The sequence below is a fragment of the Diospyros lotus genome, chromosome 14 (assembly GCF_014633365.1).
Source record: "Diospyros lotus cultivar Yz01 chromosome 14, ASM1463336v1, whole genome shotgun sequence".
Classification (NCBI taxonomy): domain Eukaryota; kingdom Viridiplantae; phylum Streptophyta; class Magnoliopsida; order Ericales; family Ebenaceae; genus Diospyros; species Diospyros lotus.
The window spans coordinates 1,041,928-1,066,800 of NC_068351.1; the positions used below are offsets into that span (position 1 = coordinate 1,041,928).

At 34.9% G+C, this 24,873-nt stretch overlaps 4 protein-coding genes across 7 annotated transcripts; all 4 read left to right on the forward strand.

The window, feature by feature from the left end:
* The first annotated feature begins 626 nt into the window (after window positions 1-626).
* On the forward strand, window positions 627-6,031 carry LOC127789728 (vacuolar cation/proton exchanger 3-like). Its single transcript, XM_052318681.1, has 11 exons — window positions 627-991; window positions 2,105-2,172; window positions 2,350-2,378; window positions 2,508-2,704; window positions 2,814-3,026; window positions 3,211-3,342; window positions 3,758-3,874; window positions 3,963-4,016; window positions 4,112-4,228; window positions 4,327-4,417; window positions 5,668-6,031. Exons 1-11 carry the CDS (start codon window positions 725-727, stop codon window positions 5,688-5,690), a joined length of 1,308 nt encoding a protein of 435 aa, XP_052174641.1. The 5' UTR covers window positions 627-724; the 3' UTR covers window positions 5,691-6,031.
* Window positions 6,032-7,348: 1,317 nt separating this feature from the next.
* Window positions 7,349-12,300, forward strand: LOC127789684 (probable envelope ADP,ATP carrier protein, chloroplastic). 2 transcript variants are annotated; one of them, XM_052318634.1, is made up of 10 exons: window positions 7,349-7,730; window positions 8,205-8,261; window positions 9,387-9,449; window positions 9,553-9,609; window positions 9,714-9,797; window positions 9,947-10,015; window positions 10,124-10,236; window positions 10,327-10,496; window positions 11,353-11,431; window positions 11,892-12,300. In XM_052318634.1, exons 1-10 carry the CDS (start codon window positions 7,383-7,385, stop codon window positions 12,022-12,024), a joined length of 1,173 nt encoding a protein of 390 aa, XP_052174594.1. In that variant the 5' UTR covers window positions 7,349-7,382; the 3' UTR covers window positions 12,025-12,300. The 2 variants fall into 2 exon arrangements, with proteins under 2 accessions (XP_052174594.1, XP_052174595.1); XM_052318635.1 differs by having other exon boundaries at window positions 10,327-10,460.
* A 2,988-nt stretch (window positions 12,301-15,288) lies between these two features.
* Window positions 15,289-16,469, forward strand: LOC127791089 (chlorophyll a-b binding protein CP29.2, chloroplastic-like). The gene is made up of 2 exons (XM_052320859.1): window positions 15,289-15,864; window positions 15,957-16,469. Exons 1-2 carry the CDS (start codon window positions 15,367-15,369, stop codon window positions 16,320-16,322), a joined length of 864 nt encoding a protein of 287 aa, XP_052176819.1. The 5' UTR covers window positions 15,289-15,366; the 3' UTR covers window positions 16,323-16,469.
* A 1,379-nt stretch (window positions 16,470-17,848) lies between these two features.
* Window positions 17,849-21,810, forward strand: LOC127789677 (protein yippee-like). 3 transcript variants are annotated; one of them, XM_052318623.1, is made up of 6 exons: window positions 17,849-17,957; window positions 18,103-18,231; window positions 18,959-19,002; window positions 19,371-19,479; window positions 19,561-19,616; window positions 19,691-20,075. In XM_052318623.1, exons 2-6 carry the CDS (start codon window positions 18,136-18,138, stop codon window positions 19,773-19,775), a joined length of 390 nt encoding a protein of 129 aa, XP_052174583.1. In that variant the 5' UTR covers window positions 17,849-17,957; window positions 18,103-18,135; the 3' UTR covers window positions 19,776-20,075. The 3 variants fall into 3 exon arrangements, with proteins under 3 accessions (XP_052174583.1, XP_052174584.1, XP_052174585.1); XM_052318624.1 differs by having other exon boundaries at window positions 17,855-17,957; window positions 18,128-18,231; XM_052318625.1 differs by lacking the exons at window positions 17,849-17,957; window positions 19,691-20,075 and adding an exon at window positions 21,750-21,810 and having other exon boundaries at window positions 17,966-18,231.
* Window positions 21,811-24,873: the final 3,063 nt, after the last annotated feature.

Consider the following 24,873-nt stretch of genomic DNA (forward strand, 5'->3'; position numbering starts at 1 on the left):
TTTAATTAGAAATACTCGTAATTTTATATATATTAACTCTTTGCTCTAATACATATATATATATATATCTCTAAACTTTATTTTTAAGCGAGTGATCAATGTCTAAGCTTGTGCTTAATAACCCACAAATTACCTCTGATAGCTAGCTATATAATATAACATATAATATAGTTCAATCAACTAGCTAGGGTTTCTCTACCCAAAAAGGAATTAAGAAGCTTTAAGGGTAGGAGTAGCCCATGCATCTCAATTGTCTAGGGAGGGTGTGACTACATCGGGATTGAGCCAATTACACCTAATTGTCTATTGCTATATATTTCCTAAAAAACTTTATTAGATCTTCTTTTATTGCATCACAAGCGGAATTTTGTAAAATCACTCTTTTATTGTATCATAAGTCGATCTTGGTGGAATCGGCTAAAATAAATAAGAAAAGAAAGAAACAAACCATACTTGGCATGCCCCATATATGCAGATGGCTAGCTGCTGTACAAGAAACCAAAAATGAGAAACTTCCCGGAAAATTCAGGATGATGGATGAGCTGATGATAGAGATGAACCTACGTACAGGGCTTTTTATAGCCGTACATATCGATAGCAACCGATCATCTCTGAGCATCGCGTACTTTCTTCTTGCTAGCTATATTAATTGCGTAGATCATCAGCTAGCAAATATTCTGCAAATTATAAGCATCATCAGCTGGATATATTTTGCTATAGCAATATGGCTTCAACAGAAGCAATATGGCTGACGGAGGATGGCAACATCAAGGGCATGAGCAAGGAGATGAAGCATGGCCGGACGGCGCACAACATGTCGTCTTCGTCGCTGCGCAAGAAGTCCGATATAGCCCTGGTTTCCAAGGTCCCCTATGGGCTTGTTAGGCAGTTGCTGGCTAACTTTCAGGAGGTTATTCTGGGGACGAAGCTCTCTATTCTCTTTCCCGCCATTCCACTTGCCATTGTTGCAGAGCTCTATGGCTTTGCAAGGGTGAGTTCCTTCGTTTCCCATCTGGGCTTTGCTTATGAAACAGTGACCCCTTCTCCAAATCATATGAAATTAACAATAATTTGATTGATATCACCACTGTTTCTTTGGTTCGAGAAGGGTAGGGAGCGTTTGTTAACGAAGATAAACAAGAAAAAAAAATTAGATATAAAAAATATTCTGAATGTTTAGTGTTTTTAACGTATTTGTTAAACTTATTTGATTATATCTAAAAAAATCTTCACGTGACCTCTTATCTCACTCTTTTAAAATAAATTTATCTAACTTTCTTTATTAGATAAATTTATCTGATATTTAATTTATTTATTTAAATCTTACAATTAATATTATTTAATACATTTTTAAATTATCATATATTTTGATAATTTTTAAAATTTAAAATTTTCTCTCTATATATATTTTATTAACTAATACAATTCCTTTTCCCAAATAAATTTCTCCTTCTCTATATATATTTTGAACATGGATTTAAAAAATAAAATATTATTTTTAATATTATTTTTTTAATAATTCATATTAATCATAAAATATTATTTTAATCATAAATTTGATGTTGATGTTAACAAATAATTTTAAATAAATTTGATAATAGAGATATTTTAATAAAAAAAACTCTTATCTTAATATTTATCTTATATATTAACAAACATATAGAAAGAAAAAGTATAATTATCAATGAATATAAAAAAAATTAACAAATAATCTGATAAAAATTTTAGAATACTTTCCAAGCTTATCTTAATCATTCTATATCTTGATCCAGAAAGTATTACAAACTTATCTTGATATTTTTTATTTTTCTCATTTTAACAAACGCCCCTAAATATTTACAATTGACTTTCTTAGCTCTTGCCTTTTGTTTTTGTTATTTAAATGTCAATAAAAAGACAATTTCCGATAATAATATTCAAAAGTTCTGTGTCTAAACTCTCAAAAGAGATTGATTTATGTCCCTTTCCATTATGCCAACCTAAGGGTTTTCGTTTTTTTTTTCATTAATCACTTCTCCATGTTACCATGTAATTAAGCTACGAACCCCTAGGTTTAATTGCAGCAATATATAATCGTTTAGTTGTGTATTAATTTTGGTCACAGCCATGGGTTTTTGCTTTGAGCTTGCTTGGACTCACCCCATTGGCGGAACGTGTCAGCTTCCTCACAGAGTAAGGGTTTCAAACGCTTAAAAACCAGTTTTTTCCCTATTACCGTGTTCACTTGTTTCAGTTTCGTAAATATTCAAGTATTTTAATTAACGACTTTGTAACTGTCACAGACATAAATGATTGTATTGTTCTTTCATACGAGTTTAATTTTTTGATTTTTTTGATGAATTATGGCAGGCAAATTGCTTACTACACTGGTCCTACAGGTAACTAATTCATCTAAGTTTAAGCACTGATCGAAAGTCATCATTTTCTTATCGAATTAAGAAAAATATATTATGAGATGGTCCTGCTAAACTAAACCTAATTTAGAGAGGAAATTGTTGTTGCTGCAGTGGGAGGGCTTCTGAACGCAACATGTGGAAATGCCACAGAGCTTATAATAGCAATACTTGCTCTGATCCAGCACAAAGTAGATGTAGTCAAGTACTCTCTCTTGGGCTCCATTCTCTCCAACCTTCTCTTGGTTCTTGGCACTTCTCTCTTGTGTGGTGGCCTCGCCAACCTTTCCAATGAACAAAAATTTGAGAGGGTAAGACTAATTACGTTGCCCTATTGCTTAATTAATCCCATTCCTTTTAGCTGTTCGATATAAAGACTTTGGTGGTGGTGCATGGTGTTGTTATATTGCATGGCTGCAGAAACAAGCCGATGTGAATTCACTCTTGCTGTTGCTGGCACTGCTGTGCCACATGCTGCCACTGATGTTCCGATACGCCGTGAAGTCCGATGCGGTGGCCGGAAGAGCGACGCTGCAGTTGTCGAGAGCCAGTAGCATTGTGATGCTGGTCGCCTACTTCGTGTACATTGTGTTCCAATTGTGGACTCACAGGCAGCTGTTTGAGGCACAAGAGGTGATCTCTTAATTAAGCCTTGATTAATTATTAATACGATGCTTTTACTAAACCAGTTAGATGACAAGTCTTTGAGCCATGCATCATACTGCACAGGTTAATTAAAAGGTCCTGAATTAATTATGGTTTGTAAAATTGGTGATTATATATATACTAAGCTAATGTAATATGTGTGTGTGAGCAGGAAGAAGATGAGAGTGACGATGTGGTCTCGGAAGAACCACCGGCGATCGGATTCTGCAGTGGATTTGCTTGGCTAGTTGGCATGACGGCGGTCATAGCCCTCTTGTCGGAGTACGTGGTGGCGACGATTGAGGTAACCCAGCTCTTGTTCTCACCATTCTAATGTTCAAGTAGATGATGTCTGATAATACATCAGAAATAGTGATTTCTTCTTATATTTGAGCTAGAAAAAGAGTTAAGAAGAGACTAATTTATCTTATTGATCCTTATAAATCACATCAACGTACCCGTCCTTTTTGTGCTTTTCTCAAATCAAATAATTACTCGTCTATCTATTTATTCTGTCGCTAATAGAAGTAATGAGATAATAAATAAATGAATAATGATAAAAGAGTCACGATTGCTTGTATCGATTGTCCAAACCTAAAGATGCTTGCAAAAGCATCCACCATGATAAAAAAAAAAAAAAAAACTAGACTCTAGACCCAATTTGACCTCCTCTCAACAATCTAAATTTGCAATAATTAGCTACCACATATATCAAACAGGATGCATCAGCAACTTGGGGCCTCTCTGTAAGCTTCATCAGCATAATCTTGCTGCCAATTGTTGGAAATGCAGCTGAGCATGCGGGAGCCATTATATTTGCTTTTAAGAACAAGTTGGTAAGGATTAATCCCCCTAATCATTAATTATTTCTTGGGATTATATATTAACCTGCTTAATAATCTTAATTACTTTGTTGTAACGTAGGATATAACTTTGGGAGTTGCTCTTGGATCCGCAACCCAAATCGCCATGTTTGTGGTGAGCTGAGTTAATAATTACAGTTCATAATCCGACTAAGATTAAGATGTTAGTTAGTTAATCGATCTTAATACTGTTTTTTTGACTTAATACAGGTTCCATTAAGCGTGCTGGTTGCTTGGATAATCGGTATCAGGATGGACCTTGATTTCAATCTCCTTGAGACCAGCTCCCTCGCTCTTGCCATCATTGTCACAGCCTTCACTTTACAGGTGATTTAATTAAACAAAATCAATGCTAATTTGATTAATTAACAAGAACAAGAACATGAACTAAACATATCTTATTTACTGTTAATTAATCTCTGTAGGATGGAACTTCTCATTACATGAAAGGATTAGTTCTTCTGCTCTGCTACGTTGTTATCGGAGCCTGCTTTTTCGTTTCTCAAACGCCATTAAGTAAGCATCTATTGAGTAATCATCCATTAACATGGCTGCTTTATTTTTTGCATGTCATTATAATATTATGAGAAACCGAGATTCGAGACACCAAGCTACTAACTCTTATAAGTACGGGTTTTTATTCTAATATATTAAAGAACAAGCAAGAGAGAAGAGTAATAAATGAGTTAAAAGTCTTAGGCTTGTCTCGTTATCTTGAAAATTTATGGCTTATATAGGTTGAGCATAATTTCCATTGAACCATTTTCTAAAATGTGACCTATGACTATTCTCTTGATCAGTGTTGATCCATATTTCTCAAATCACTCTAGAATTCATTTTTTATTTATCAAAAATTCCTTATCTTGAGTAGTGAGACAAAATCTCTATATACAATTTACTTCATTTACCGAAATTAAGGGTACAAGTAGGAGACTGTGCAAGAATGACAATCTCAAAAAAAAAAAATGATGATATATGATTATTTATCAAAAAAACATAACACTGGGGCACATGTATCATCTTGATCTTTAAGAGATTTAATTGCCATCCGTCAATATTTTTATTTTTGTTACTTGAAAACTAAGTAACTTAGGCCATATTTATATTTTTACTCTTTCGTACCCATTTAATTTTTTTGCTATTTCGATTATAATTTTAAATTTGATTTTGAGTCAATTTAATCTGTGTAATTTAACATTTTTTTCATACGACAATCTAAATTTTTATTATTTCGATTATACTATTAAACTTGCATTTTTGAGTCAATTTAATATTTTTACTTTTATGTGAAAAAAAATAAAATAATATAATAAAATACACATCATACTTTGTTCACGTTAAAATATATGAGTTCAATTGACGCGAAAATACATGTTTAGAGGTGTAATTGAAATAATGAAAATTCAGGTTATTACACAAAAAAATATTAAAATATCAATTAAATTTATTAAAAAATATAGATTCAGATATATAATTAAAATAACAAAAAAATTCAAATAATCACGTAAAGAGACTTGAAATCACATAAAAAAAATATATAAATTTGGCCAACTAAATCCATCTCTTAATGCACATAAAAATGGTGTCTTGGGACCTAGTCTAGAATCTTAACGTTGTAGAAACACGAATCCAAGTGTAAAATTCATGAGTTTTGACAATATTAATTGCAACTTCTATTTGAAACCTTGTACTTGATTATTATATTGTTATAGATCCAAAGTAGTGTTCATGTAGTAACTGTAACTCGTGCATGTGAATTAATGCAGACACAGGCCATTTGGCGCAGTAGGTGGCTGGCTGGCCGTCAAGTGATGAAGATGATGACAAAGGACAGATTCGATGCGTTTGTTAAATTCTTTTATTCGAATTGCCCTCCTTCTCTATCACCCACCAATACCATAAGTTGAGCTTCCTTGCTGTCTTCCCTACGTATATAGGGAGGCTCTGTGGCTTCAAAACTGAGATGGGTACCATTGAAGCTGCAGCCAGTGATCATGTGCTGGGCTTTTTTTTTTTTTTTTTTCTTTTTTTTGGTGATGTCATTTGCTAATTTCCTATGATTAGCAGATGTGTTGTCGCATCAAAAGGGTTGCTTACTGTCTATGTTTAGCAATCAATAAAATGAAAATTTTCAAGTTTTGATAAATACATATGTATGTATGTATATGCTAAGTATAAATTATTGTAAATACGCATATGGACAATTATACTAAGAGATATTGGGTCTAGGTGAGACTTCAAGAAAAGATTCATAATATTGTAATTGATTGAATATAACAATTAAAATTAATATTGCGGGAGAAACTTCAAGAGTTAGTAAAATTTGACAGGGAACAAGGCTTGTACGGTAGAAAGTTGTTCGAGAGAATTGAATTATCGGCCAATGAGAAGACCTGCAAGGTAGAAAAAAAGTTAGAATGCACATGGAGACTTTTTTCGTGTTAATCTTTTAATACTAAAGTAAAGAAATGTTGCAGTGATGTCTGGATGTAGATAAAATTATGCATAAATTAGCGGTAGGATGTAGTGAAGTGTTGTCTAGGAGAAAGATGTTTTTTTTTTGGGGGGGAGAGTTTGTGTTATTGGTGTTTCCAAAATTTGACAGTCGGGAAGAAAAATAAGAAAAAGGTCCTTATAGCTGTTAGTTGGTAATTGGGACACATGGCATGCACATGCAGGGGTACAGTACCTTTTTGGATGAGAGATGTAATGTTGTTCGGAAGAACTCATTCTTTAAAAAAAAAAAAAAACCCCGAAATGATATTTTCTCCTGAGTATGATGTTTTTTCCAAAATAATTTTTCTTAAAAGAAAGATTACAACAAATACTAAACCAACAAAACCCAATAAACTAGAAAGCTTCAAAAACAAAAGCAAAATATAACATGACTTCTCCAATTAATAGTGTCAAGAAAACAAAAAATCATAAAAACAATGATACGTGGAAAGCCCAAACAAAAAGCATGAGCAAGGTTCATTAATCACAAAAAATCTTATTGAAAGAAATCTTGGTCTAGTCATTCCTCTAACCATGCCAAAGAAAATGGATCAAGATATTGAATTTGAGTTTCAGGATTCCACAAACTTAACCTAAAATTCGTAATGACTGGAAATCATCACTAAAAACTTAACATGAAACTCATGATGCCTCGCAGTCACCAACAAACGCAAAGAAAATGAGAAGGACTTGAATGAAAGCTGGTTGAGGGGATGCGGAGCAGCGGCAAAACCAAGCACTGGACAAGTTGACATTTGGAGCTCAAACCGAGACCATTTGATACAAGGAATTTCGTAGCATAACTCAAAAATCAAGGGCCAAAGTACGATTTAGTGTAAAGTGGAGGGCTGTAAGTGCAATATTCCCTTTTCAGGGGAACGGAATTTCAACGTTCAGTTCACACACTATAAATAGGCCGCAATGCCTTGAAGTCTGACCGAATCAGAAACCAGCAACAACTCTTATCTTCTTACAGAGAAGAGCCATGGAGCTTCCACTTGTTCGAACCCGGCCCGGGAACCAGGGATCCAGCGGAGCCATTCTGGTTTTCCGAAACATACCCGGTGTCGAACCTTCTTCCCTCGGTATTTCTACCTTCGAAACAACTAAAGACCAAAAATGGAGCGACGGCGGCTTCGCCTGCATTTCCTTGGCTGAGAAGAGAGCCGAAAGGAGAGAGTTCGCGGCGACGACTTCCCAGCTCTTCAAGCACCCGCTGGCTATGCTCGCGCTGGTGCCCAGAGAAGCCACGCTTTTCGCTGCCGGCGCCGTCGCCGGCGCCGCTGCGAAGACCGTCACCGCGCCTCTCGACCGTATCAAGCTTCTTATGCAGGTACTGTTGTTATCCTTTTACTTTAACTTCCGTTTGAATTCTGGTGATTTCTTGCTGTTTCGGAGTTTGCTTTTGTTCGCAGATGATTAAGTATGATGATGCAATTTGACTTAAACATCCTCTAAATTATGTGTAAATTAGAACGATGCAATAAAAAGAAATCATTGTTCTGATAATTTGCAAGAGTTAGGGAAGAGCAGGATGATTGGAGCAAATAATTCGTCTCTTATGCTGATATGGTTTGGTGTAGTGTGTATATTCATTAGTATAGTCACTTGTGGTGGTTCTCTCCAGAGAAGGAGAAGATTCAGTAGAATTCATTGAATTTCAGAAATTTGAGGTGAGAGTCAGTAGCGATTTGACGGGTTGGTGGCGGGGAGAAGTTAATCTTATTATCGACAGAGTGTCTTCTAATTTGGTTGGGATTGTTGCTTGTTAGTCTCTATCAATCTAATGATCTTTGTTGGTTTGCAGACTCATGGGTTACGAGCAGGGCAAGAGGTTGCTAAGAAAGGAATCGGGTTCATTGAGGTATGTAGTCGTTCCATATCCCAATGCTCTGTTTTTCTCAATTCTTTATCATGTAATAGATCCCTCACACTTGATCTTATTCATGTTCAATTCCATTAATCGAATGACACAAGAGCAATGCACAATTTCATTGATAGTCGGAGGCAAGAAGATGGGTAGAAAGTTGGCTTATATTGCAAACTTAGTAGAGCACTGCCATTACATCCTAGGAGTCTGTACGATATCCATCTTTTAGTCCCAAATCATCTTCGTGAAGTTGATCATACAGGCTGTTCGTTCCACCTTGTGAACTATCTTCACTCTGCTTCTAGGGTTCTATTGGCTTTTTATTTCAACATTGATGGCAGCTAGCCTACCCTTCTTTGGATCCCACAGCTTATTAGTTTAGTTTCTTTTCCATTTAGTCTTTGTTTTGTCTTATCCCCATCAAAGAGTTTGATACAAGGGTGCGTTTGATAGAGGTGGTTCAATTCCATAGAATTCTAATTCTCACCCCAACCCTTAGGAATTCCAATTCCTTGATTTTAAGGAAAATCTTCACTTTTTGAACTAAAATGGAATTCGAATTCCATGGAATTGAAAAGCTGTTTGATAGAATTTATTAGAATTTAGATGGAAAATGAATTTCATCCTCATTTTCCACCCCTATCAAACGCATCCTAAGGTCAGTGGAAATGATCAGTGAGGCTATTCGTCTTATGTTTCAACTTCATCAATTTGTGATCTTCATTTGGTGTTATAAAAGCTTTTGCTATTCGATCTATAAGCTGTGTACTCTGTAGCGCATGCTTATATAATTCCTTACTAAGCTTCATCCATCTACTTTTCCTTCCACTTCCTTTTCCATGTCTCATTTTGCGCCCACCAGAAATAAGGCTAGTTCAGAGGATAATTATCCTTGCTTCAATTCTTTAGGATTTTCTCTGATTTCCAGATTGTAGTAAGGATAAACATTACATGAGTGGTATAAATGGATAACCAACTGTTTTTTTTAAGTAAAGCATTTTATCTGGATCTTGTGAAGTCTCTAAACTTCAGTACGCAATCTGCGGTCATTGCTTTTATATATGCCTGCAATGAATTATAGGGGAGATGTTGTATGGTCTTACTGGGTATTAATTTCAGGCCTTCGCATTGATAGGGAAGCAAGAGGGGATCAAAGGTTACTGGAAAGGCAACCTTCCTCAGGTCCTTCATTCAAGCATTCCTTCTAACAGTAGAATGTACTTCAGCTGGGTTTTGGACAAGTTCTTTCTCGAGTCTTCATTTAACGTTTCCTTTTCGATTCTAGGTGATACGCATCATACCTTACAGTGCAGTTCAGCTGTTTTCTTATGAAGCCTACAAGGTAAGAGAAAAAAACTATTTCAAACAAATCTTAGTGCACCATTCATCCAAATAGAAAACAAAAATCTTAACATTGTCTTATATGCTTTACCTTTAAATTTCTAGAAACTTTTTAGGGGGAAGGATGGGGAGCTCTCTGTTATTGGAAGACTCTTTGCTGGTGCTTGTGCTGGGATGACTTCGACTTTTGTGAGTGATATAGCAAATAAAATCACCTATGAACTCAAATTTATGGGTGATTATCTGTGTTTAGATCTTGTATTCACTTTATTTTTACTCTATTTTTATGTATATTAGTGAATACAAGTCATAATCATTGAAGCTTTTTCTCTTTATAGGTAACTTACCCTCTAGATGTCCTAAGGTTAAGATTAGCTGTTGAGCCCGGGTATAAGACAATGTCAGAGGTAAGAGTAATCATCTTGAATTGAACATTTCGAAAAAAAAAAAGTAAAAAATTGTGTTTCAGATAAGAGGATCTCTACGTATAATGGCGTTTATTGGATTGTTTTCAGGTTGCCTTCAACATGCTAAGAGAGGAAGGAGTTGCTTCCTTTTATAATGGTCTTGGACCTTCTCTTATTGGCATAGCACCTTATATTGCTATGAACTTTTGCATTTTTGACTTGTGAGCTTACTCTTACAGCATTGCCTTCCCTATCACCAATTAAGCGCTATACAAAAGTATAATGTTTTTATCACGAATTTCATCTGTCAGGATGAAGAAGTCTTTGCCAGAGAAGTATCAAAAGAGAACTGAAACATCTCTAGTAACAGCTCTGTTGTCGGCTACTCTTTCAACGCTTATGTGCTATCCTTTGGATACAGTAAGAAGGCAAATGCAAATGAAAGGTACACCTTACGAGACAGTTTTGGATGCTTTCCCAGGTAACTGAAATCTTTGATATGCCAAGTGTTGAAACTAACAGAAATTTCTAAAAATTAGATCATAACACAGCTTGATTCATTTCATGTACATGATATCCAAAATAGTTTTCAGCATTTCACCTAGGCATCTATGTGTCCTTCCTAAAACAGAAGAATCCTAATTTTCCAATCATCAAGTCATTTTCCTTTTCCCTTTTTTGGATATAGAAAGTATACCTGTGCTCACAGAGTTTTTCAAATTGAATGGCTACTTGTTTTGTGCCCCTATGTTTTTATCATGCATCTGCCAGAGCATACATATTGTAGAGAATTAAGAGAGTTACAGTACTCACTCGAGTGTATTCCAGAGTATCACTCAATTACTCCCCTGCTGCCTCCCGTGAAGTCACTCAACTACTGCTCGAAGATAGCTAAAGCTACAGCTTCCATTTATGCTTTCTTTTCTTTCTTCCCTCACAGTCAGATAGATAGTATTTCTTCCACTTGTTTGTTATGTTTTGTTGTTGCCAACATAGTCAGTGACAGATATTTAAACTCTTGTATCAACTCCTCAATATACATGAGAGAATCATTTTCCGTTTATCCTTCTCTCTCTTCTTGCAAATTACTCGACCTCTGAGGGAGATTTCTAGGTTTTGACACATATGCCTACCAGATAAAACAAAACGTACCCTTTACAAGTCAAGACTGTTTTTTGGTTGAGTTAATAGTTGCAATGATCTCTCAATTAGCTAAGTTCTGTTACCAAGTGTAAGCATGAAACCCATTAATCAAAATTGATAGGAATGCTCGGTTTCTGAACTTCTAGCTAAGCTTAGCTAATTGCTAATTCTCTGCTTCAATCTTGCTGGCGCAGGTATAGTGTCGCGTGATGGTTTAATTGGATTATACAGGGGTTTTCTTCCCAATGCACTGAAAAATCTACCAAATAGCAGGTTTCTGTTGCATCTGCTCATCAAATACTTTCTTGTAACCAATTGTTTTGAGGTTTCACTTTCAGATTCAATCAGTTTATTGCTTGTTCTGTTTTAGTGCTGCTAGATTGTATTGATTGCGATCAAAGAGGGCAATCGGGAAAAGGATACAATGGCCCTATATGAAGGAATAAGGATTAAGGATCACTCTCATGATTGAGAAATCCTGGTGGTTTTGGTCCCCAAGGATCGTTTCTGCCTCTTTATTATAGGACCAAGAGGGGATAATATGTTTCCCCCTCTCACGACATGTTTAGATTAATCGATAGATAGTTAGATACTGAGTTGATTTGCACCATAAAACAGGGTTGGCTGCTAATACTTTCCACTTTCATACCATCATCAGTCGCATTATTCTCAATATAGCACCTATCCATCTTCTCTGATCTTCGCGTTCTTCTTATTTTCTTTCCATTTGCAGCATTCGACTTACCACCTTCGACACTGTGAAACACCTAATAGCAGCCAGTGAGAAGGAGTACCAAAGAGTTTTGGAGGAAAGTGACAAGAAAGCAAAGCAATGCACCACTGATTCTACAGAAGATTGTTGCTGATTTTCCCCTTCATTTTTGCCTACCTTCTTATGCAGAGCACTCTCTTTCATTCTTCTTCCTTCATTTTCATTCATCAACCTGTCGTTTGAAATAGCTTAGAATTTCATGAGAGCGATTTACATGGATCAGTTTTTATCTGTAATAGAATCCCTCGAGAGCCATTAACTAATTACCATAGATGCTTTCTCTAGTATTTCATGTAATGCAGCCAACACCAATCATTTATACTTGGAAACAATGTAAAAAATGTAATTTAAAAGAAAAATATTCAATGTCCTTGACATGTTTAACATTAGTGTGATAATTGTGACTCGAAATTCAAATTTGATTGAGGTTGGAACACATTTACAATTGAGGATTTATTTTTTTCGTTACTCATTTTTTTATCAGAATATATATTTATATAATTTTTTTTTGTATACATCTAAAGATGAGTGGTAGATCTATAAATAGATACCCAATAATTTAGAATTATTGTAGTAATATCATTATTGTAATATTTTATTCTTTATTTTCATAGTTTTTCCCAATTTGGGTTTTTCTTATAAAATATTTGTGTTTGATTATGTGCTTGATGTTTTGTTTTCAATATTAAATTCTTACAATTAGTTTTAACACAAATAACTAATCATGCTAACAAAAGGAGGACAATATCTTTACTACACTTTCAATTTTTTGCTTAATAATTATTGGTCCCTTAGGGTATGGCCATTTAAAAGGGGGTGAATTGAGTGATTAAATTTTTTCTCAATTTTAATAAATATTATTGATTAAATATTTTATTGAAAAATATATTTGATAAGTATAATAAATTATGTTTAAGATTAATAATAAATGTAAACCACAAGATATAAGAAAAATAAATATAATGAGGTACAAGACAATTTATAGTAGTTCAGTGTCTTTACATACACCTAGTCTACTATCCCAAGGTCTAACCACCATTGGGGTTCCACTAAATCAAAATCATCAAGGTTTTCACACTAGCTCATCTTGGAAACTAGATACAAGCATAGATTATAATGGGTTCTGGGCAACCACTATACCAAGGTTTTCTCTCTGGATTACCTTGGAAACTAGATTCACCTATATTTTAACGGATCTAGGAAACCTATACAATACTCAATAATAATTAAATAATTTGTCCACACTTGTACACAAATAAACAACTAAGAATAAATTATACAAGGTAATAATATTTAAATAAATAAATTTGTAACCTCAAATGGAAAAGTTTGGATTTGTCGTAGAAGACTTGAAGAACTTTCCTCCTCTTACCTTGTTACTCTTCGGTGGATGAACAATAAATCTTTGAGAGTTTTGGAATGCTTGGAAATTAGCTTGAGAGTTTTTAGGAGTTTTGGATGTACAATATGTGCAATGGATAATCAAAAAATGAGTTTGAGGGGTATTTATAAGCATTTTAGTCACTAAAGAAATGATTAATATGAAATTTGAAATTCAAAAAATGTTTAGACTTTATCAAACAATAAAAAAGCATGTCTCACCTTTAATTCAAAATAAATTTACTTTTTTGCATAAGAAATTAAGATTTGAAAATTTAAATATAAGCTTTTGAGATATAAATGATTAAAACAAGAAAATATGTCTAAAAATAATATCTTTTAATTCAAAATAAATTTACTTTTTTGTATGAGTAAGAGAAACATGTCTAAAACCAATTCTCTTTAATTAAAAAAAAAATTACTTTTTGTATAAGAAAGAGAAAACATGTCTAAAAGTAATTCTTCTTTAATTCAAAATAAATATACTTTTTGCATAAGTAATAAAAATATTTATAAATAAATAAAAATTCAAATATAAACTTTTGAGATATAAATGATCAAAAGTAGAAAATATGTTTAAAGACAATCCACCTTTAATTCAAAATAAATGTACTCTTTATACCTACGTTTAATTCAAAATAAATTTATTTTTTATATGAGAAAGAAATACATTTATATCATAAAAATATTTTTGTTAATCATCAAAACTTAATTAATATCAGCAAGTTGGCTCAACAATAATGATTTTAAGTGATTGGGTAACGAATATTGTCATATATGTTTGGTATCGATTTAAGAAAAATGTTATTGACACAGATATAATTTAAGTTTAAATAATTAGTACACAAGTAAAATAACAAAGCATCTCAATATTTTAAAAGTTGGTTTGGCTAGATTTTTTCTAACAAATTTTTTAACTTATATTTAGCATTAAAACCTCCCATTTTAACTATATGTATATTTATCTTTTTGTTGGTCTAACTTTAGTTTTTATATGTAGCTTTAAGCTTTAAACAATAAAAAGTTGGGCTAAATATCATAAATAGTCACTATACTTTACACTAAACTATAAAAAAATTACAAAACTTCAATTTGTAGTTAAAATATCACTCAACTTCTATTTAATATATAATTTATAATTACAGTCAATTGTCGTTAAAAGAAGCTTAAGAATGTTGGCATGATTAACAATGTGGACGGCTTAACATGATCAATAGTCATTGAACTTTGTATAAAAATATAAAAAATATTATTAAACTTTGTATTAAATTACAAAAATATCAGCATTTCATTTGTTTTTTTTAAAAAGTAATTGACGATATTTATGAAATTGTATACTAAATTGAAGTCAATAATTTTTTCGCTACAAATTAAATTTCATTGACCTTTTTATTCTTTAGTGCAAAGTTCACTGACTATTTATGTTATTTAACCTAAAAAATTCACCTCTTTCATCTTTCTAAAAATACTGTTATAAACGTTTCTACAGTTTAAGTTTAATAGTTCATAATTTTTTTTGAAAATGCTGATAATTAGCTTTAAAATTAGTATTAACCTACACTTTTGTAAGTACATGAATTACATAAGATTTTTAAGAAAAATTCTTTCAAATGTCTGTGCTAACTTAAATTATAAACTTTAAATTCTATATCCTAAATTCGAAATAATAATTAAATATCAAAATAAATTTTAAATTAAATTAATATTAAAAGGGAAAAAAAAGGCAAAAAAGCAACTTAGAGAGACACACAGATTTTGTTTCTGCCCAAGTGAATGTGAGCCACAACACAAGCAGCCCAGCAAACCAGTAGAAATCAGGCAGATTCCACAAGCAGATAAGGAAAAGATAAGGCCGAGGCTCTCTCCACCGTCAGATGGATACGCTCTTCAATCCGACGGCTGGAAACCCACTCCTCAGATAATCTGATAGGCCCACCAAAAATCTACAACCCCCATCACCAACTATAACCCGAAGCTCCCAAACCCAAGCGCAGAATCAATCCATTAATCCAATCCCCCATATCCTCGCACCCCCGGCGCACGTTTGTGCACAGACATGGCCTCCACCACCGCCGCCGCCACGTCGTCTTTCCTCGGCACGCGACTCCCCGACGTCCACTCCAGCTCGGGTCGGGTGCAGGCGCGGTTCGGATTCGGAACCAGGAAGGCAAAGCCGAAGAAGTCGATTTCGAGGCCGAGCGTGGACCGCCCGCTCTGGTACCCGGGAGCCAAAGCCCCAGAATGGCTCGACGGCAGCTTGGTCGGAGACTACGGGTTCGACCCGTTCGGTCTGGGAAAGCCGGCGGAGTACTTGCAGTACGACTTCGACTCGTTGGACCAGAACTTGGCTAAGAACCAGGCGGGCGACATCATCGGGACCCGGTTCGAGACCTCCGACGTGAAGTCGACGCCGTTTCAGCCGTACACGGAGGTCTTCGGGCTGCAGAGGTTCCGGGAGTGCGAGCTCATCCATGGGCGGTGGGCCATGTTGGCCACCCTCGGCGCTCTCACCGTCGAGTGGCTCACCGGCGTCACCTGGCAAGATGCCGGCAAGGTTCGTGCATATATATATATATACGTATATTAATGTAATTGGTGCGGTTAATCTATAATTGAACTATATTAATACATGTATGGATTGATCAGGTGGAGTTGATAGAAGGATCATCGTACCTCGGACAGCCTCTTCCATTCTCGATGACCACTCTGATCTGGATCGAGGTTCTCGTCATCGGCTACATCGAGTTCCAGAGGAACGGCGAGCTCGACCCGGAGAAGAGGCTGTACCCCGGCGGCAAATTCTTCGACCCACTGGGATTGGCCTCCGATCCGGAGAAGAAGGCGACGCTTCAGCTGGCGGAGATCAAGCACGCCCGCCTCGCCATGGTGGCCTTCCTGGGCTTTGCCATCCAGGCGGCCGCCACCGGCAAAGGGCCGCTCAACAACTGGGCGACCCACTTGAGTGATCCGCTCCACACAACCATTTTTGACACCTTGGGACTCTTCTCTTAGATCTTCAACTTTCAGTGGCTTGTGCCGGCCATCCATCTCTTACTTGTATCAGCCATGGATTGATTACTACTCTGTATCTTTGTTCCCATCTCTGTAAATGTTGCAACGTTTCACACTCCTAAGCATATTATGCTCTGTTGCCTCTTATCTTAGTCTCAAACACTCCAATTATATTAAAATATTTTAGGATATGGTATATTTATTATTAATTAATAAAGATATTTAATATTATAAATAAATTATTCACAGTAAAATTAAGAAAATAAAATTAATTTTAGACAAAATTACCCCAAATCAATATTTAAAATTATTACCCTTCAGATATATAAAATAAAAAATAAAGAATTAAAAAGAAAATTGACTTGAGATAAAATCTGATAATTTTTGAAAAAAAAAATTGGATAGATTAAATTGATTTGAAAATATAATGTAAAAGAATAATTAAAATAATATAAAATTTAAATTATTATAAAAAAAATCAAAACACATAAGATAAATTGGTTTTGAAAATATAAGTCTAAGATCGAAATAATAAAAAAATTAAATAATAATAAAAAAACATAAAAATATAAAAGTAAAAACATGTGTTTGGCATGATATTAAATTCTATTGGCAGCCCGACAAATTACTTTTCACAGCCTATTTCATGTAAAATTATGCATTAATTTTCAAATTCTCATTTTAACCCCAACTCATTACCTCCTCTGACCACCCCAACTACCGCTTTGCCTCTCTCTTTTTCTCCCGCACCATATACACATATATACACACAAACACATGTACTGTATATACACACTCACACACACATATATATATACATACACACACGATGTCATGGCTGTGGCCATGGCCGACCCACACACACACATTTATATATACACACACACACTCACACATTTATATATACACACACACTCACACAGTCACACACATATATACACACACACATGGTCGCGGTCATGGCAGCCGCGACCATGGAACCTCTACACCGCAAGGTGCGGGGGATTCTACAACCTCTGCATCTCGCGGTGCGGAGGTTCCATGGCCGCAGCCATGCGTGTGTGTGACTGTGTGTGTATATATATATGTGTGTGTGTGTGTGCGTATGTCCTATTTCTCTCTCTCTGCGAGGTGGGTCAGTTTCCATGGCCACGACCATGAAATTGTGTGTGTGTATATATATATGTGTGTGAGTGTATATATATATATATATGGTGTATGAGTTTGTGTGTGTATATGTGTATATGGTGCGAGAGAAAAAGAAAGAGCTGAGGCGATGGTCAGGGTGGTCAGAGGAGGTAATGGGTTGGGATTAAAATAAGAATTTAAAAATTAATACATAATTTTACATAAAGTGAACTCTGAAGAGTAATTTATCGGGCTGTCGATATAATCTTACTTGGTTAATGCTTAAGTGTGGAAGGGTGTGGAATATTGGCAAATCTAGGGACTAAAAGTGCAAAGACCTCAAACTACCTGAAAAAAAAAGTTGAAAATCAATTTCGAGTATTTAATTCTGGATTTCTTGTCAATCTCTCTCTCTCTCAGACTATAAATAGGGGGGAGAGGACGGTACGGATCCAATTTGTACATGGCGATTGCCTGATTCGTATACGTGCTTTGTATTAGTTGCTGGTAAACCCTAGAATCCTTCCTCGTTCATTCTTGATTTCCTTTCTTATATTCTGTAGGTTTTTCTTTTCCCTGTATTCCCTTCAATCTATCGGTGTAATCTGAAGCTCTCTCTTCTGGCTTTCTTGGATTTACCGGTTTCTGATAGGGAGATTGATTCCTTCGTTCTGTAGATAGAGACATGGGTAGGGTTTTCTTGATCACTCTTGAAGGGAACGTCTATAGCTGCAAACACTGCCAAACCCATTTGGCTGTAGCCGAAGATATCATGTCAAAGGTTCCTATCTGTCTCTTTCCTGTTTCTGAGTTTTCAAGGATGATTACTTTGGCCCTCTGGTTGTGGCATTATTCGAATCTTCACTTTGAAAATTTGTTGAAAGCAAATGAAAATATCCTGATGAGCGATTTGGGCTTCTGGTTGCGGCATTTTAATCTTTACTGGCAAAACTTGTAAGAAGCAGTTGGAAATGGAAACTGATTTTAGGAAAACCTGTTTGGGGGTTTGCTTTTGTTTAAGAGCAAGGGAATCTAATATCGATTTTCCGTTCTATTAAAAAGAAAATAGAGATCCCTGAGGCGTGCTATGAGTTTGCTTCATATCATCCTATGTTCTTGGTTAAACTTGTAAATTTTGTAATTAGTTCCCGATTGAGTGATTCCTACTGTCTATAGATCCTTGCATCCATGTTTCATAGGATAAAGCCTACCAGGCAATGTTTAAACTTGTGAAGGAAATCTGTGTTGTTTATGGACTCATTGATTACCAGATTATATGCTAAATATTATTTCTTCTTCTCATAAAGAATGCCTCTGTCTTGTTGTCCAGACTTACACTAACTACCATGCTGCACTTGTTTTGACAGAAGTTTAAACTTGGAAACTTATCTAGATTCATCTTTATTCCGTGTTTTGCCTTGCCCTTGCTGTCCTATCCATTCTTGTTAATTACTCCTCTAAATTGATTAGCATATATCCTAACCCATTGCTTTTGGTTGCATTGCCAGTTGTTCCACTGCAAACATGGGAAGGCTTATCTCTTTGATAAGGTGTAAGTATTTGCAGCTTCTGTGCTGCTTATAAAATTAGAACCATGTAGTTGATAGGGTGTAGGCTATTTCAGACCTTGCATCTTGACGTTTAATGGTTACCATGCTTACAGTCAGAACCTATTAATGCTGCATGAATACATTTTGAATTCCTTCTTTCTAGTTGCTGGAATTCCTTGCTGAGGCACCAATATTTATTGGATGTTCATCTGATTAACATGCGATTGTACATGGAAACTAATCAATGACCAATCACTACTTTATCTTTATATTCGATCTGTTGATAACCTCAAGAAGATGCAGACGTGGCATGCTTCTTGTTCCTGATTAATGCGAGAATTGACTTTTGTTCTTTCTCAATGCCTGTCAGTGAAAATGTTACCGTTGGAGAAAAAGAAGACCGGATAATGATGACTGGATTGCATACTGTTGTTGACATATTCTGTGTTCGATGTGGCTCAATTGTGGGTTGGAAATATGTAAGATAGCTTTCATTTGTTTTATTCTCTTCTCCAAAAGTTCTAGAAATTTTCGTTAATGTATCTTCCTCCTAACTTCAGGAGGCTGCAAAGGAGAAGGGCCAAAAGTACAAGGAAGGGAAATATATTCTTGAGAGGTGGTACCACTGTTTTGCTTCATGTTAAAACAATTTTTGTTGATGAATTTGAGTTCTGAATCTGGTTTCAGCAGGTTTAAGATCCTGGGTCCTGATGGAAGCAGCTATACATTTTGTCCGGAAGCTCAGTCAGGTGGAAGCGATGCTGATGAGGCTTGACTATGCTCGCTGCTGTTGGTGTTCTTTCGCTGGTTTTTTGGGGCAGTCATTCAGTTTGGGAGTTAATCAAAGTGTTTTTAACTGTACATTCTTTGTTGTTTTTCTTTCATCCTAGTTTCAATCTCGTTTTGGTATACTTACTGATGAGCTCTTAACATCAGATGTAATGCGCACATTCAATAGCAGACAATGATGAATAGTATTACATATATTTTCCCCTGAGTAAAAGGGATAAGTCCCAATTCCGAAGGCACCTGTGTCTGCAGAAGAAACAGGCCCAGCCCCGCTCTTGTATATCTAGTCTGCATTATCTTCTGTTCATCTATTGCTTTTTTTTTCCCCCTTGTGTTCTCTTGATTTGATCTGTGTAATCTGAAACACTCTGTTCTGGCTTTCTTGGATTTACTCGGTGGCTTCTTTTTCTGTACATAGAGACATGGATAGGCTTTCCTTGATCACTCTTAAAGGGAACGCCTATCGCTGCAAACACTGCTAAACCCATTTGGCTATTGCAAAGATATCATGCCAAAGGTTCCTATCTGTCTCTTTCTTGTCTCTGAATTTTTGTGGACGATCATTTTGGCTCTCTCTTGCTGTGGCATTATACGGATCTTTACTATGAAAACTTGTAAGAAACAAATGGAAATGGATCTTTCCTGTTTCTGAGTTTTTTAATGAACGATCACTTTGGCTACTGTCAAAACTTGTAAGACGCAAATGGAAACCGAAATTGAATCTGATCTTGATTTAGCATTCTGTTGAAAAGAATTGTAATTGAATGCTTTTTGACTCATATAAGCTGGTTATGTTTGCATAATTAATAGCTGTTGCTGTGTCTGTTATATTATCCAATGTTTTAACTTTGATTAAACTCGTATATTTTGTTGTTAGTTCTCAATTTTTTTGTTTCCTACCTTCTATGTATCCCTTCATCTATGTTTCACACGATAAACCGCACCATGTGATGTTAAAACTTGTGGAAGAAATACGTGTCGTTAATGGAATCACTGATTACCAGATTATATGCAGTTAAATATGATTTCTTCTTCTCATAAATAAAGTCTCCATGTTACTGTCCAGACTAAGAGGAACTACCTAGCTGCACTCATTTTTGACAGCAACTCAAGTCTGGAAACTTATATAGATTCATCTTCCTTATTTACTCTGCCCTTGGTATCCTATTCATGCCTGTTAATTCTTCCGGTAAATTGACAAGCACTTATCCTTAACCCATTGCTTTTGTTTGCATTGCCAGTCCTTTCACTGCAAGCATGGGAAGGCTTATCTCATCGATAAGGTGTAAGTGTTCTCAAAATTCTGTCCTGCTTAATTAAAAAACTAGTACACTTGTAGTTGATAATGTATGTAATTCTGTCCTTACATCTTGATGTTTAATGTCTGTGGCATGGTTACAGTTTGTACATGTGATCCTTCTTTCTAGTTGCTGCAATTCCTTGTCATCACCCGGTTATATTGGGATTAAGAGACACCGATATTCTCGTTTATGTTTAAAATGAGCATTGGATGCTCATCGATGTAGGCATAAGAGCGTATGCATTCATTACCTTGGACGCTTGCCCACTTTTCTTCACCCAATCTCACTAGTAGAAGTGGTAATTGCAAAGCGATTATCCTAAGAATTTGCAAGAGACGACTGGTTATGTACCCCTAGCAACCCTAGCAACTGAAAGCTTCAAAGAGCAAACCGCCCCATGCTAAGTGGATGTGTGAGGTTTTATTCCGTTCATTTGAAATCTCCTCAAGTGACCCTCTGGTAAGAGGCTTATAGTGGTCTCTACCAATTCAATCAGAGTTCAAACCTCCTCAAGGCCGAGCAACTTTAACTGACTCTGTTTTCTCATCTGAATATGAAAAGAGCGAAAAGTTTTATTCTTGAGAGGTACCACTCTCTTTTGCTCTGTGTTACAAGCAGTTTTGTCTATTGAGTTCAGGTTGTAAATCTGGTTTGAGCAGGTTTAAGATCCTGGGTCCTGATGGGAGCAACTGTTCAGTTAGGTAGCTCAAGCGGGTGGAAGCCAATTCCATGATGCCTTGACTATGGTTGCTGCTGCTGCTCTTAGTGTACATTCCTTCTTTTTCTTCTTCCATCGCACTTTGTTTCTCTCACTGCATCTAAGTGCCATCTCTTACAATTCTTGGGTAAAACTCACTCTCAAAAACTTGCTATCAAGGGAAGGGTGTCCAAAAGATTATAAACTTCATATTAAGAGCTTAAACTTTTGATACTAGATAAGTCCCATACTTTGCATTTGATCATAACATACCACTATGTTCCATAGTCTGACGCTCATGACAGTAGGTTGTGCATTAACCATAGCTAGTCTTGACGAACACTACAATGTCGGTGTCACTTCCATTGTCGCGCGATTGCAAATGAGAGACATGGAGTTGGTTCTGATTATACTGTTACACTGTAAGATATAAGATTTGTTCTACATTAAAAATTTAGACTCTTAGTACAGGGTTTATAATTTTTTCAACACATGTTTTGATAACTAATTTTTGAGGATAAATCCTACCTAAGGAGTATAACATTATCTACCCTTTGCTAGGCTTGAGTAGTAAAATCGTTATTCAATAGTCCTTTTATCTGTCTGAGCTTAGGATAATTCTATGACAAGTCATGAACTAAATCCCCCAAAATAAGAAAAGGGTTCGAATATGAGATTTTTCTTTGAAAGCGTATGATGTAATGTGCAGAGAAAAGGGCCCAGTGGATTAAGAGAATGTGGGCTGTGGTCAAGTCATATCGAGTGAGTCCCTTTTGCTTTACGGGCTGAGGTTTTGTCGGGGCTGGGGGGGTGGGGTAGTCACATCTCAAATCACTTATAGATTTTAATTTATTTTTTATTCGGGTCAGTCTGAAACGGTTTAAGGTTGAAATTGAATTGTAATTAATATAATATATAATATATTAAGTTTAAAATATATATTATATACATATATATTTTTTTAAATTATATTAAAAATAGAAAAAAATATTTAATTTTTGTTAGTGTTGTTATTTAAATACAATAATAAATTTATTTCTGCAAAAGAATGTCTCGATTAAAGTTTGTAAATGATTTGTTAAAAAAAAATAAAATCAATTAAGAGGTGTGGGTGATCTTTTGTGTGGGTCTTTCGAGGCTTAAATTAGCTTTTTGTTTGAAATGTAGAATATAGAAAATAAGTAAAATTATAATCTAAGCAGAGTTGTGAGTATATATTTACTAGATGAGTGGTCACCCATTTATAAGGGGGAAGGAGATTAATAGGTTGACAAAGAGTTATAATCAACGATGAGTATTTTAAGCTCTTTTCTTGATTTATTGACAATAATATTGGAGATAGGATTAACTGTATTTTTCATGGTTTTAAGTGAATAGTGTCGGGAGATCAAGTATCTCAAGATTTATAGTCTCTTAGAAGGGTTTCTTGCGTGGTTGAGAGAGCGGCTTTTGTGTCTAGACATAAAAATCTTTCAAATAGATAAAAATCTTTCAAATAGTAGTGATCGAGTAACATATGTATTCTTGAGAAGGTCTCGAGTGAGGTCACGTAGTTATCTTTTGGTCTTACTTATTCGGTTTAAATCACTCGATTGATGTCTCTTGGGTCTCACGATCATCCGCCAATTTCATGCACCTGTGATTTATTTTTGTAGATTTCTTTTTTCGATAACTTTTTAGATTTTTTTCTTTGAACTTAGAGCTTACTTTCTTGGATACGATAATTAGAATTGGACCAAATGGAATTGATCCGGTCTCAATTTTAATTGGTCTTAGTGTTCAATTTGAAAATTTTAGGAATCTTATTTGACTGAATGACCACTCTTATTATACTAAAAATGCTCCTTGTTTTATAAGTTTGAGATAAGTGGGTCTGACTTAAACCTCATTAATTATTGAATATAATATTTAAAATTTAATTGACATTGAATCTGAGTTTGGGTCAGGCCATTAGGCTCGTGAAAGGGCCTACTTGACAACATTTGGATTATAGAATGAATTTTGATATATAATTGTAAAGACGTGACACTCAGTTGAATGCAACACAATTTGATCAGGTTGACATTAGGGTTTTTATTTTACAATAATAATAATTGGATCAGGTCTAAATCAATCGTAAATAATGATGTTATGATTGATTTTATAAAGTGTGGAGAGACCCCACAAGGGGCCATAAGTCTTGTTATGGGTGGCCAGATTCAAACGACATGAACGTGGAGTTGGAGGAAATGGACAAGTGATGAGAGAGAGAGAGAGAGAGAGGCAGGCCATCTATGCATCTGCTCTGCTGTTATATCATTGCATTTTGGCCAATAGATGCTACTTACTACCCTCGGGATTGGCCCGGACATTTACACATTTAAATTTACCTTATTTATATTTTATCTTTTGAACTTATATCAAAAAATTATTATTTTTTTATTTTTAAATTTAATCTATTAAATACTTAATTTTTATAATTTCTTTTTATTGACTCTTTAATTTAATTTAAAATAATATATAAATTACGCATAAAATAAAAAAAAAATGATCAAATCCATCATTCTTTTTGTCTTTCCCTTTATTTTTAATTGTTATTTTTGTTTTCATTGATTTAAACGAAAGAATTGAGTTTCTTACCGACTCAAACGGAGGAAATTTAATTTTCTTTGTTGTCATCACGATTAGTTTTTATTTATTTGTTTTTGTTCTGATTGATGACTTGCGAGTCACGTTGACTTATCTGTTTTTGTTTTGATGGATGATATGTAACTTATTTATTGATAAATATTTTAATATTAATTAATAAAAATATTGAAGATTAAAAATAAAATAAAAATTTGAAGATAATTTTTAACAAAGATTCGTATTCAAATAAGAATTATGTTAGATGTACAATCTTTTTATACATCTTAAATTATATAAGGAGTATTATGATCAAAATATTCTATAATTTACATACGTCTCACGAGGAATTTTTTTATCGTTGATATATTTTTATGTAGTTTAAGATGTATATAAAAGTATACTAATAATATTTTTTTCAAATAAATAATGTTTCCGAAATAGTAAATGGAGTGTCAGGCGAGCGGTGAAACAGTGTTAAA

Coding starts and splice junctions, on each gene's coding strand:
- LOC127791089 (XM_052320859.1), top strand. CDS start 15,367: ATGGCCTCCACCACCGCCGCCGCCACGTCGTCTTTCCTCGGCACGCGA. Junction 15,865..15,956: donor CCTGGCAAGATGCCGGCAAG/GTTCGTGCATAT, acceptor TGGATTGATCAG/GTGGAGTTGATAGAAGGATC.
- LOC127789728 (XM_052318681.1), top strand. CDS start 725: ATGGCTTCAACAGAAGCAATATGGCTGACGGAGGATGGCAACATCAAG. Junction 2,379..2,507: donor TTACTACACTGGTCCTACAG/GTAACTAATTCA, acceptor TTGTTGCTGCAG/TGGGAGGGCTTCTGAACGCA. Junction 3,343..3,757: donor ACGTGGTGGCGACGATTGAG/GTAACCCAGCTC, acceptor TATATCAAACAG/GATGCATCAGCAACTTGGGG.
- LOC127789684 (XM_052318634.1), top strand. CDS start 7,383: ATGGAGCTTCCACTTGTTCGAACCCGGCCCGGGAACCAGGGATCCAGC. Junction 7,731..8,204: donor GTATCAAGCTTCTTATGCAG/GTACTGTTGTTA, acceptor GTTGGTTTGCAG/ACTCATGGGTTACGAGCAGG. Junction 10,237..10,326: donor AACTTTTGCATTTTTGACTT/GTGAGCTTACTC, acceptor TTCATCTGTCAG/GATGAAGAAGTCTTTGCCAG.
- LOC127789677 (XM_052318623.1), top strand. CDS start 18,136: ATGGGTAGGGTTTTCTTGATCACTCTTGAAGGGAACGTCTATAGCTGC. Junction 18,232..18,958: donor CCGAAGATATCATGTCAAAG/GTTCCTATCTGT, acceptor TTGCATTGCCAG/TTGTTCCACTGCAAACATGG. Junction 19,617..19,690: donor GGGAAATATATTCTTGAGAG/GTGGTACCACTG, acceptor TGGTTTCAGCAG/GTTTAAGATCCTGGGTCCTG.